Here is a 13,672-nt window from a genome sequence, read left to right as displayed (position 1 = left end):
AATAAAAAGTAAGCAAGGATTCTGTGTATATTGATTTTGTACGTCGTACGTGTCCGATCCGTTGCCGCGCGCCTCCAGCCACACGGGCCGAACCATAACGGCACCGCCACATCAATGTATAGCTCCCCATGCGTTTTCTTCTCTAGTTAATTGCAAAAATCAATTCTCCACTCCTTTCCCCCATGATTCCCCTTCCAATTCGGCTTTAATTCACTACTCCCTCTATCCCGTAATATAAGACGTGGTCAAAATTGAGACGGTTTCCAAAACTAATCTTTAGCTTAAAATTTCTTATGTGCTATAATGTTTGTAAGAACAAAATTATAACCATATGAAAGTAAACTTAAATGTCAATCTAATGATATAATTTTTAACAAATAAAATTCATTTCATATTATATTAAGTGTTGATCAAATGTTTTAAAGGTTGAAACTTAAAATTCGTGCACGACTTGCATTATGGGATGGATGGAGTAGATGGATAAAATAGCTGAGGGGGGATTCAAAGTACCACAAAAATAAAAATATTTGATCCAAAATAAAAAAACATTAGTTAAAGAATGGTCCAAAGCGAAACGTTAGTAATATAAGGTGTCCAAAATGAAAGAGCAAATTTCACAAAACACCGGGGTTTGGGGGCATCCGTAACGCAAAACCTCAGGTTTTACAATTTGTTTCATATAAAACCCTAGTTATGGAGTAAAGTTTATATCGTCTGACTAATATATTTATATGTACAATAACTGCAAAAAAAAGAGAGTATGAGACATTGTTTTACTATATATACACTTTAGTTGCTTTCAACAATCGTTTGACCATGGTGGTCTAATCATTTATGTGTATATTAGCCAATTATGTTGAGTTTTTTGCAGTGAAAATTTGAGAGAGAAAAAAACTAGACGAGAGGAGAATGTGTAATTTGAGTCAACTAATTTGAATTTATGAAAAGAATAATTATATGTAATAATGAAATAGGAGTATTTTACATAAATATGAGATTTTGAAACATTTTGTGTTAAAACATAGATTTCTTGGAACAAATCATAACAAGCGTTGTTTTGTGTTATGATCCTTCAACTTATGGATGTCTCAGTAAGAGCCTGTTTAGTTCGTGAAAATTTTTATTTTGTGTCACATCGGACGTTTGACCGAATATCGGAAGGGGTTTTTGGACATAAATGATTTCATAACTCGCCTGTAAACCACGAGACGAATCTTTAGAACCTAATTAATCCGTCATTAGCACATGTGGGTTACTGTAGCACTTATGGCTAATCATTTACTAATTAGACTCAAAAGATTCGTCTCGCGATTTTCCTCCTAACTGTGCAATTAGTTTTTTAATTTATCTATATTTAATACTACATGCATGTGTCCAAAGATTCGATGTGCTGTTTTTGGAAAAAGTTTTTGGATATAATCAGGGCCTAACTAAGGTATTTGTGAAATTTACTCGAAGTAAAATTTATTTATATAAGAAAAGACAGAGAGAGGGGAGTCCTCGAGTATCTCCCCCATCCCCTCTGCGTCAGAGAAAATCTCCCGTCTGGCCGTCTCGTCTCCTCCGATCCTTGCGCCATCTCGCGTCGCGGCAGAGCAGGGAGGGGCGCCGATCTCCATCTGGCAAGCACAGCAGGGGCGGGGCGCCGTCGTCCTGCTGCATCCTGGTGAGCATCCACATCCTCTTTCTGATTCGTCTCTCTCTCCCACCGTCGAATTTGCTTGCGTTAACCCTAGCTTCTCTTTTAGATCTGGAAGAATCTCTTCTCTTAATTTCAGAGCCTTAACCTTAATATAAGTAACAGTTTGTTTGTTCCCCAAAAGTTTGGGGGGTCACCTGCTTTACTCAAGTTTGGAATCTGATTGTATAGGATTTATCCATGTTCATCCTTAGGCCTGAACATTACCCATATCATAACTGCATATGATTTTGACTGTAGCACGGATGGCGCCTAAGCGGCAGCGCGGCAGGTTGAACCGACTGCAACAAAAGGGCATGCTTGCCGAAGGGGAGGCGGCTGGTGATCCTTCTTCTCCTCTCTCCCCCCCAAACCCAAGGTATTTGTTCAAATTTGTTAGGGTCTGTCCTCACTTTGGTTCGATCTGTGCTTGTTTTCCTCCTTGCACCCGATCTGAGCTCCATCTGCATGTTCGTTTCGTTGTTTTTTTTTCCTAAATATTACCTAAATAGGTTAAATACTAGTAAAATTTATAAGGATGATGCAAACCTGTCAGAAAATGCAAACGCCTACATCACTTCCTTTGACTAACTATATTCTCTATGAGCGTGGCTTGCTCCGAGATGCTATACATGTGTGCCTAGAGGAGCAAGTTGTAATATTCTTAAACATTATTGGACAACCACCTTCAAAACAGGCTCATCAGCACTATTTGAGTCCAATGGAACAGTTAGCCTGTATTCAGTGGCGGAGCTAGGTGTAATCTGTGGGGTCAGCTGACCCCACAGGTTTTTGCAAAATAGTCCAACTATTGATATTTACATTGCAACCATATAAAACTTAAAAGAATTTTACAGATATGACCCCACAGGTTTTCACCGCTGGCTCCGCCACTGCCTGTATTGTGGACTTGTCGTCCATACCATAGGAGAGCTAAGAAATAATTTGGTAGGAAATGGAGTCTCAACAGATTGCGGGGATAACATGGGGGAGAAACCATGCTAGCAATGGATCTATGGTGTGGGCAAACTAGCAGATTGCCATGAGCTCACTATGTTTTCAAGTGTGCTTACACAATACGACAACAAATAACATGCCTGAGATGAACCTTATATTACTTCCATCTTGCGATTGGATGTCTTGTATTCTTTATAATCTTTTGACTTTTGTTACAGCACGATATTTGCTATTGATCCTTCTGCAGGTTTGGAATGAAATATAAACAAGGAGATGGTTGCACAGGAGAAAATGATAAACATAAGAAGCAAAAAGCTCACACAACAGGTATCACAATCGAGTCTTCTTTCCATGATTTTTAAGTTTTTCACCTTTTTACTGCAATAATAGCACCCTAAACCACACTTTTACATGTTTCTTTCACTAGTGCTTGGGGATCTGATTGATGTCTTTGAAGAACAATTCGGTGATTTGTATGATTCTGGGCAAGGTGTCTGGAGTGAGTTCAGTAAAGGAGTTGCTTCAATGTTATCTGAAAGTGTTCTCGCTGTTGCTTCATTTAAGGGTGAATATACTGTGATATACTAATGGGCTTCAATATTTTGTTTGACCATAATTGATGAATAATTGAATATATGATTGTGTAGGAGATAAGATGGTATGTTCATGCTCAGGCATAATTATACTTTGCAAGCCACTTGTCACAACTTTGCTCACTTCAGCAAGTTTGGTGAGATCTTCTCATGATGACAGCCAGATTGACCATGACTTGATGGTGAATTGCTAACCACTCTCTACTCCTTTTACTTGCTAAAAACCTGATGGGTTTTTCTGCCTTTGTTATTATTACAGGTTAAGGTGCGTAATGTGCATGACCAGTATTGGTTGGGAACAGTGGAACACTATGATCTTGACTACGATATTCTACTTGTCGACATTCAGACCCCTTATCTTTGTGTAGCACGCCTTTACCATGAGGTGCAACTTGGGCCAGGTAGCAAGGTAGTAGCTGTGGGTCGTGTTTTCAACACGAAAAAATTGATGGCTGCAAGCGGGTTAGTGAAGGACAAAAGGGATATATCTGATCAGGAAGAGTGTACTATCTCCACTTGTAAAATCAGTAAGGTACACTGTTCTCATGTATTTTTACATGTTGGAAACAAATAGTTGCATTAGGATACAACTGGCTTAATCAATCACTGCTTTTACTAAACTTCTTTTCCTATGTAATTACCCTTGGTTAATTGTCTTTTTCTTGAACTAATCCTGGTCTATTGTCACTTTTCTGTCAATTTGCTAGGTTGGGATTGGAGGACCCCTTATTGATTTAGATGGAAACTTTCATGGCATGAACTTCTATGGTGAGGGAGAAACACCCTTCCTTCCAACGAATATAATTCTTGAATGCTTGAAGCGCTTTGGGCTATCTCAGTATGTCTTCCACTATTAATGAGCTACAGTTTCTCCACCATCTCATCCATGTATGCTTGTAGGCCTATATGTTTTGCTGCACCAATTACCTGGCAGGCTTATCTTACTGCTCTGATAATATTCTATTTCATCACGTGCCCCTCGTGAGGGAAAACACTTCAAAATTATGATTCAGAGGTTTTGGCTCAAGTGGGCTTTTTTGGTCTGTAATTCTGTTCCTAAATCAGCTTTCCAGCAAAAAAATGGCTAGCCAAAAGTTCGCTTGCCTAAAATTTGGCCAATGACTGGCAACTGGCAAGAATGTATGGGATATGACTAAGGAGACATGTTCTTGCTGAAATTTCTGGCAACCACCAGAGTGCCAAATTTTGGGCCAACTCAATTTTTTGCTAAGGTTAATTTGATAACAAATAAAACACTTCCATAATCTTGTCATTTGTAGTTTCAATGGTCCCTCTTAACCCTTTTGGCATTTTTCAGTGCCTCTGCTTTTTTTGAATGTTTGTTCATTTAAAAAGTTAGGTTGTCTGCTATCCCTTTGAGCCAACAAGTACAGGTGTCTCCTGGACGCTTGCCACGCCCATTGTTGTCTAGCACTTCTGTTTGAATATCACAGCTAATATATTTGTTCAGATTTAGTTCTAATTCTTTATGGATTACTCTCATTTACGTTTCCTAGAGGTTTCATATAATATTTTCTCAACGTGGACTCTTCATGGAGTTCAAACTTTTATGGGTTTTATTTACGGGATCCCTAGAGGTTTAATATAATATTTGCTCAATGTGCACTCCTCTCTGGAGTACATGTGACCATATGACTTCAAACTTTTAGTCTTTTGGGTAAGCACTTCCTTAAGGTTATTATAACAAATATGCATTTTTCTACTGCAGGGTTGGAAATAGGCAGGGAGACTATTGTACAAGTAAGAAGAGAAACTGAACCTCTTACGAATAGATCACACATTTTTTTTCCCTTATCTACTGTTGGATCTGTAATGTGAGGATGGTTTCACAGTTTACTTATAAAATAACATGCTATGTAGTAAATTATCTTTGTGATAAGCAGTTCAAGTTGTGTGATAAAAGCAAATGTGTCCTGATGGCACTTACACGGTTACACCCTATATTTACACATCGAGTATGCACGATATACAGCTGATGAATTTTGAATTTTGACCTGAAAATGGATTAGCACATAGGCACATATGCAGCTACAATAGTGTAGATTTTGGGTGCATGTGCAGATGTTTTCAATTATGCTAGATGGTATGCTTGATGAGAATAATGTACATAGCGCTTGTTTGCAATTACTTTTTCTATTATGCCAATGCCTCTTCACTCATGGTTTTCATTTTAGGTGGGGATGGGAATGTAAAGGATTACCGAACTGATTTGGTCTTTCCACAAGGTGAACTCTTATGGCCACTAAATTGGGATTTGTTTTTTTTTTCAAGTTATATCATATTTTAGTTGTTGTAGTCTGTTGAGCATAATTTTGACTTCTATGCAAGTATGTTGTTTGTTTTCTGGTGCTTTCCTTATCTGTTTTAAAGGTTTTTAGCATTCTGGTATTAACATATGATCAGTAATGATTTATTCATGATTGCTTTACCTTTTTGCCAGACCTTCTTGATATGATACATGAAAATATACGCTCTCGCAGTTATCCATTGCCAGCTAGAATGTGTGGTGGGTGGTTGCTCCAGATTCAAAAACTTGTCCTCTATTATTTTTTCAGCTTTATTCTAATACTCACTGCTCTGTTATAACATGATTCCTTAAACAGTAGGCATGCATTTGGTTAATTCTTTTGAAGAAGGATTTCGCCCTCTCGATCCTTGTGGTGAAGACTTCATGAATGAACTCAATGTGGAGCTTGTGTCAAAGTTGTCCCAGAGTGTTGTCTCACTGGCTGCATTCAACGGTGCTTATGCTTGCTTGAATACAATCTCGGCTTTTGCACGTTATTATTTTCTCAGATTGAAATAATGAGCTTAATGTTGTGCATAGGAAAAATAAGGTGGTTTGCATGCTCAGGCATACTTATAAAGTACGGTCAATGCACAAGTGTACTGACGTCAGCAAGTTTGGTCAGGTATTCTGATGATGACACTAAAATCAATGATGACTTGCAGGTTGGTTTTGCTATTCCTTCAGCCCTACTCATGTGTGTTACTATAAGATATTGGTTAAACTCTACATTTGCAGATTGAAATCTGCCTTCCAAATGGGCAATGTGTCAAAGGGGTGCTGCAGTGCTGTTGTTTAGAGTACAATGTCGCTGTTATCAAAATCAGAGAGTTCACTGATCTTTGTGCAATACAACTTGAACGCCGAAGGCAATTCAAGTCTGGTAGTAAGGTGGTAGCCATAGGGCGTATCTTTGCTGAAGGGAGATTAACAGCTACACATGGAATGCTTACTGACAAACAGAGCAAACTTGATTGTGAGGTGCTTATGGTCTCCACTTGTAAAATTACTAAGGTACACTGCTGATTTCTTATTTACTAACCTGAAAAAAAAGCTTTGTGCTATGAGTGGCTTAATATGTCAATTCTACTACATAAGATATATGACATTGGAAATCAACTTTCACCCTCAATTGTACCCTTTCTCATAGTCTCTTCATTTTGTGCTAGGCTGGGATAGGAGGCCCCCTTGTTGATTTCAGTGGGAACTTTGTTGGCATGAACTTTTATGACGATGATGAAACTCCATTCCTGCCTAGGAATGAAATTATTATGTGCCTGAGGCGTTTTCAGACTAAAGGGTATGTGTTTCAATTTTCATATAGAACTTAATGTGATACAATAAATAGGCTGGCGACTAATGTTGCTTGCCTAAGACTTCAATTGTTTTAAGACCATTTCTGAAGCAGTTTCAGTCGTAAGAATATTTTTTATTGAAATAACTTATTCTTCAATTGTGATTATATGTTATCATTGTTGTCAGCAATACATCATTGATCTCTTCATACTAGATACTACCTTTTGTACTTCTTCCCATACTGTTCGAGCATCATGTGCAACTCATCTTGTTTTGGGACACCACACCTATGTATGTGTTGATGTTGTACCTTACAGCTTAGGCTTGTCTGTCAAGCTGAAGCTGGTAGAGCTTGGAGCTTATATGGCCCAACAGACCGGTTTCTGATGGTGTGCATAACCGTATGAACCATTTGCCTGAACTGGTTTATCGTTTATTCCGACCTCACTTGGTTGGCTGTTCTATTTAACCTTCCAATCTCAGCCATTTGTAATGCCACTCAGTTTGCGATAGTCTATGAATTTCCCTATCACGGATGTTTTGAAGTGTTGATGTCTGCTATAATTCAGTTATGTTCATGTCTGCTATATAATTCAGTTATGTTGATGTTTAAACTCGTTTCATTGCGGGCCTTTTTGATAGGACCAAGGCTGTTGGATATATTGATGAGAGTCCTCGCCCAAACAGGTATTCTTTCTGACACATAAAAAATGTTTTATCACAATGTCCACCTGAATTTGTTCATTGAAAGTTAATTTTTGTTGAATGGCAGGTGGCCAGTGCCCGAGCCGTACTGGTCTTACACGTCAGATGTAAAGCGTTTGAGTTTGGAAGAACTGATGAGCAGAGCTCCCAAGTTTGGTTGGACATCGCCGTTCTGATAACTGAAAAACCGTTGATGTGATCTCTTGGTTAACTGGCCTAGGAAGAATTGGACCTGTCGAGTTGGCCTACCTGTGTAACACATCGTCTTGTTAGTAACGGCTCTGTTTGAGAGGAGAAGATAGTTAGTTTGTTTGTTCTTTTTCCACGCACAGCTTCCCCAGTTACTAAACGGTGCGTTTTTTTTTAAAAAAAATTTCTATGTGAAAGCTGCTTTAAAAAAATCATATTAATCCATTTTTAAAGTTTAAAATAGTTAATACACAATCAATCAAGCTCTAATGGTTTACCTCGTTTTGTGTACCTTCTCAATCTTCTTTTTTTCTTTCCTCTCAATGCACTATAAATTATTAGCGACTTAATGGTACGTAAGAGCGAGGTAGATAACATAGCCAACTATCGGCAGCAATAGATGAACAAGTCATCAATAGATAGACAAGTTAATATATATATATATATTATACTTACTGCAACACAAATATTTTTTTTATTTTTATGGGCCCACCATCCCTCTATTTAGGGATGGATCCAGCATAGGGGCGGTGGGGTCTCGAGCCCCCACTACTGACGTGAAGACTATAGGAGGGGAGACTTTATATGTGTTTCTATGGGAGGGGAGACTGTATCACTGCTATTTCTTTTGGATCTGCCACTGCCTCTATTCCCTTTCTTGCTCCATCCTTCCCTTTTAGCTTTTTTCTTCCCCGTGAGGACGGGGCAGTGTCCTAGCCAACGCATGGATGCGGCCGGGGGCGAGGAAGACGGCGGCGGCAGCCACGGAGAACGTGGATGAAGGCGGCGGCCGCGGAGGACTGTTGATGCGAAAAAAAAATTGGTTGTTAACAAGGACGAGGGCAACAAACGCGGGAGAGGGCCGGCGGCCGCGGGAGAAGGGGTGGGATTGGCGCAGGAGACGGCGACGGCTGGGGTGGCCGGGGACGGCAGCCGCTACAGGCGCGGACAAGAGTGGCGGGACGTGCGCAGGGGCGGGCCCAGCTCAATTCAAGGGTATTCAAATGAATACCCAAAATTTTTAGACAAAAGATACATATGAGGTATATATTTCGTATGTATGCAGAGAAATAAAGAAAATAAATGTTACTGATCAAAAGAAGCCTAACAAGAAAGCCTAGCAGGCTAGCTCCCTCAAATTTGAACCCAATTTGCATGGTTGCCTAATTTATGCATTAACCGTGCTGTGATGGCATGATGCTAATCGATATATACTTGGTTGGTAGATTGTACTGCATATGTTTTTTCACAAAATATATCACAATAAATCAAGGAAATTGCTAAAAACCTTGTCGCAAGTTATAATTCAATAAGCAGTACTAAAATACCATATTGTTGATCATACATATCAAATGTTGTGCTCGTGTTGTAAAAGATTTTTTTTACCCCCTTTCCATTTCGAATACCCAATCTCAAAATCCTGGGCCCGCCCCTGGATGTGTGCGTAAGAGGACGGCGGGATGGATGAGGACGAGGACAACGAGATGGACGCTGGCGACGACGGTAGACGCCGAGGACGAGGACAATGGCCGCGACGTGGCGGATGCGAGCGATGACGGCGGAAGGATGCGGGCGAGGATGGCGGCCACGACACGGCGGATGTGGGCGAGGACGACGACAGCCGCTGAGGACGAGGACGACGGCCGCAGTGCAGCGGACGCGAGCGATGACGGTTGCCACGGGAGGACGAGGACGGGCTGACGGTGACCGCAACAGAGAAGGGCAAGGACGGTGAGACTGACGCAGACACGCGGCCGACGGCGGTGGCCACGTACGTCGAGGATGACGCTGCGGTGGAGGCGGTGGGACAAACGCGGGTGACTGGCTGACTGCGGTGGCTGCGGAGGAAGATGACAACGCGCGCGAGGACGGTTGTGTTCCCTTCCATCGCTGCGGGCCCCACAACCTCGGGCCGCGCAGCAAATTAGTCGCCCACCCGCCCGTTCTCTCTCTTCCCTTCTCTCCTCCAGCTCAGCAAAAAATCATACGTGGATCTTCTACCGCCCACTATTGTACCTGCTTTAAGTAGTATGTTTTGTACTATGCGGCATTGCTCTCTAACCTTACACTCATCTGGGTATTACTGAACAATCAACAACTGAACAATCTAAGCTATGTCCCCGCCCTGAGTAAGCCGTCCTTCTGATCCCATTGGAGAACCCTTCGTGTGACCTAGCCCTCTGCTTGTGCCGCTCATCTTCCCCCGCCCATCCACGGCTTTGGCGATGCGGACCTGCGGTGGTGAGTGACGAGGAGGAATGGGGAATGTGAAAGGGCATAGGGAAATGCCCAATGTTGTTTCACTATATGTGGGATACGCAATATCGTATGAACACACCTTTTTTAAATTTTATATAATTATTATTGTTTATTTAAGTGGGGGGACAAATTAATCTAAATCCTTGGATCATTTTTACGGACAGTATATTCTGCTGGTATATTTGGTTGATCTCACGGCCTTTTCACATTCACCCTCGGGAGTTTTTGATTTTTTTCATGTAAATCCATTAAATTTTGCATAAATGATCCCGCTAAAATATCAAGCAATGATAATTGATCATACATGATAAAATTGTTAGCTCCACCACTATTCACGTCCCTATTTCCATTACACCGGCACAAATGGGGAAGTAGGAAACAGAGAGGGCAGCTTTCATGGATTCTACCAATGCCAGTAAGTATATCCCACCAAATTTCGCATTAGAGTTGGTCTTAAAACTAGGATTGTATTGTTCATATTAGATCTAACACAAAGCAGAAGAAAAATAATCTATAATCAAAATAGTAGTTGCTATCTTCCATCCCTGTTGGTGGGAGGTAAAGGCGGTTGGTCCTGCTTCCACGTAGTGGGGTGGGGGCTCTGCTTACTACCATTGCCCTTGCTTCAGAAACTATTGATTTTCTAAAACATCTGGCTTATGGCAATTATTTTAGTACTGATTAATCAAACTAGTGAATCTACATTTGCAAGTCAATAAGATCTGCAGAGTTTTTCTTTCCCTGAAGTAAGATGTTTAGTGATTAATTCTATAGAACACAATTTTGAAGGTTTATCTAGAGGCTTTAAAACTCAATTTTATATGGTCTTCTGAAGCACTAGGCTGCATGGAAGAATTACGCTTCAAATAACCTTTCACCATTGAATGTTTGACCTCAACTCTTTGGGTTTGCGTTGAGACCGTGGTCCATTTTCTAAAATATTTTTTCTGGGTCATATTTGTGAATTAAGTTTTATCTTTTATGAGAAGTAGAGGTCTAAATGGTTGGGTGCTTGTCTAGGCTCGATTTTCTGGGCATTGTTGTTTGAACTTTTTCAATTAAAAGTTGTGATTGTGAACTTCCGTAATCATGCACGCTCTGTGATTATCGTGTTTTGCGAGTGTTGATCCAACAGCTTCCATCTCCGGTCATTAATTCTAGCTTATTCATCGATTGCGCGTTTCATGATATAAACATAATTTTACCTTCGTTTCGTTTAATTTGCTTTGTTCTCCTTGTTTAGTTGCTGTTGTCCCACTTGGATCTTTCTGTTAAATACAATGATTGACGCCCAGATCTCCTTCGGGGGCCAGCAAGCTCGTCAATCGGATTTCAACCCGCGCATAATCCAACACACAGAAATCTCCCGATACAATACATTAATATATGATGGAACTTAGGTTTTGAACGGGATGCCCTCCATCTTATCAATTCTTCCATTACTGACTTAACAGAATAAAGTGCTTACATGGTAGATAGACCAAAAATAACAAGTGCTTACAGCTTAGACGATACACATTCCGAAAATAACAAGAGCTACTCGCTACTAGTTAATTAGCATGTACCAAATTGATAAGCTGTCGAATTGAGCAGTTCACGCAAACGAAATGCAATCCAAGATACATGTACGAATTAACTTGCTAAACTGACACAAAATAGGGCTTAAAGATAGTCATAGTGCATTCTAGACAGCTTCTGGTACGTGTTGCTCCTTGCCAATTTCTTCATCGATATCCAACAGTAATACTGTTTCTGAAAAATAAAATGCAATTTCTTCATCGATATCCAACAGTAATACTGTTTCTGAAAAATAAAATGCAAGGTCTCTATAGATGATGACACTAATTACAAATAGAAGGGCAAAAGGAAGGGGTTTGTTTAAAAGAGATCATTACCTCCTCCACACCAACGTATGCTGCCAATACACTCTCCTAGCTAGGACGACTTGTCTGCAATGACCTGGAGCATGTCACTGATTGTCATCTCTGGACCCTAACAAACGTTAAAAAAAATGTTACACTTGAAATCAACTCTAAAAACAATATGCATAATTGCATACATACATACATATATATATATATATGTATATATATATATATATATATATATGAAACAGCACTGCAGCCATTATATGAAAGGAACCGTACGTACTTGCTTACGGCGCGCCCATGTCTTCATCATCCCCTTCACACTTGCCACGGTGAGCACATTGATAACCGCAGCATCACTTTGCATAGGACGCCGGCCACCTTATCCTCCAGGAGGACCGGTGCGCCTGACATGCCTTTCGCCGTCGGCAAATTGGTAGGGAAGAATTCATTTAGATCATCAGAATCTGTTGGAAAGACCACTGCTCCGCCCCTGCACATGCATGTTGTGAAACAGACAGCGTCAAACAGCATTAGTTACCTACTAGGAGCAGTAGGTTTGCATCAGCATGTACAGTAATTAACAAAGCTATTGCATTGAACATACATATACATATCATATGTATATGTAGTTTCATAAAGAAACAAGGGTGAAAGAAAGGCTCTCGTTAATTACAGTATGTGGCCGCGCGATGTTCCCGGATCAATACACATGGAGGTGCCGTCAAGTCCGAAGAATCCAATCGCGACAACCTCCTTCCCAGACAAATCAGCCTCATCGGAGAATCCCAGAGGAATGCAGTTAGGCGCCCCTTGGACACGGATCAGAGCAAGATCAACGTGTTCTGAGACGTGCACCAATCGAGCAGAGGCGATATGATCCGCACCAAACCGAACGGACAGTTCCTTAGGCTGTGTTCCTCCTGACACGGAGAACGAAGCACACGATTTAGTGATTAATTAAGTATTAGCCTAAAAACTTGAAAAATATATTAATATGATTTTTAAAAACAACTTTCATATAAAAAACTTCTTAAAAAAATACCGTTTGACAGTTTAAAAAGCGTGTCGCAGAAAACGAGGGAAATGAGTTGGGAAGGAGGGGAAAAGAACATAGCTTACTCCGCTTAGGATCGATTACGTGGGCACAGGTTAATACCAAGCACGACGCTCCATCGTTGTGAACAACAAAGCCAGTTCCCACGCCAAGTTTCCTGCCTTCTTTGGTAACCAGCACGCACGTCACCTGGACTACCGAAACGCGGTGTTCATCGTACACGCGCTGTTCCGGCGTCCGCGACGGCGGCGAATCACCTTGGTAAGCAACACAAGAGCAAAAAGAAGCGGTACGTTAACCACAAGCAAATTTTTTAATTTTTTTTTTAAAAAAACCATTTTCTTTTCTTGCAAGAGGATCAATGAAATTAAGAACAAAGCGCTAGTTGCAAAGGATAGGAGTGCAAGATTTGTAACTAACTTCTCTTGCAAGAGATCGAATGAATGAAAGAACAGTTAAGTTGTAGATGAGTGCAGATTCAAAACTAGCAGCGCCACTTAGTAGGATCTTTTGGCCTTAATTCAACAGTAAATGGGAGGGGAAAAAAAAAAGGACAGCTGGCCTACCTGTTGGCGCTGATGAGGACATCTTGACTTGTTGGACTTGCGGAAGAATGGGACGGAGTATCGGCATGTAGAGCGCTGTTTGTCCTTATATATCATCGCCCGCCGGACAGAGCTGTCCAAAAGGCTCGAGACGCAAGCTAGTTCGGCTCGTTTCAAGCTTGTTTGGAGCTCGGCTCGGCAAGAAATCAAACGCCGA

The 13,672-nt window shown here is 40.8% G+C and overlaps 1 protein-coding gene and 1 pseudogene across 1 annotated transcript; one reads left to right on the top strand and one right to left on the bottom strand.

The window, feature by feature from the left end:
• Positions 1-1,497: 1,497 nt before the first annotated feature.
• LOC127763225 (uncharacterized) lies at positions 1,498-7,941 on the top strand. The gene is made up of 16 exons (XM_052287867.1): positions 1,498-1,666; positions 1,940-2,057; positions 2,883-2,962; positions 3,063-3,200; positions 3,283-3,410; positions 3,488-3,760; positions 3,936-4,066; positions 4,958-4,989; positions 5,424-5,474; positions 5,690-5,755; positions 5,856-5,990; positions 6,077-6,201; positions 6,275-6,550; positions 6,706-6,836; positions 7,475-7,519; positions 7,605-7,941. Exons 2-16 carry the CDS (start codon positions 1,945-1,947, stop codon positions 7,711-7,713), a joined length of 1,833 nt encoding a protein of 610 aa, XP_052143827.1. The 5' UTR covers positions 1,498-1,666; positions 1,940-1,944; the 3' UTR covers positions 7,714-7,941.
• A 3,979-nt stretch (positions 7,942-11,920) lies between these two features.
• Positions 11,921-13,604, bottom strand: LOC127762643 (uncharacterized; annotated as a pseudogene).
• Positions 13,605-13,672: the final 68 nt, after the last annotated feature.

This window comes from Oryza glaberrima, chromosome 2 (genome assembly GCF_000147395.1).
Source record: "Oryza glaberrima chromosome 2, OglaRS2, whole genome shotgun sequence".
Taxonomy (NCBI): Eukaryota; Viridiplantae; Streptophyta; class Magnoliopsida; order Poales; family Poaceae; genus Oryza; species Oryza glaberrima.
The sequence above is the reverse complement of the archived record's forward strand: the minus strand, read 5'-3'. Positions and strand labels throughout refer to the sequence as shown.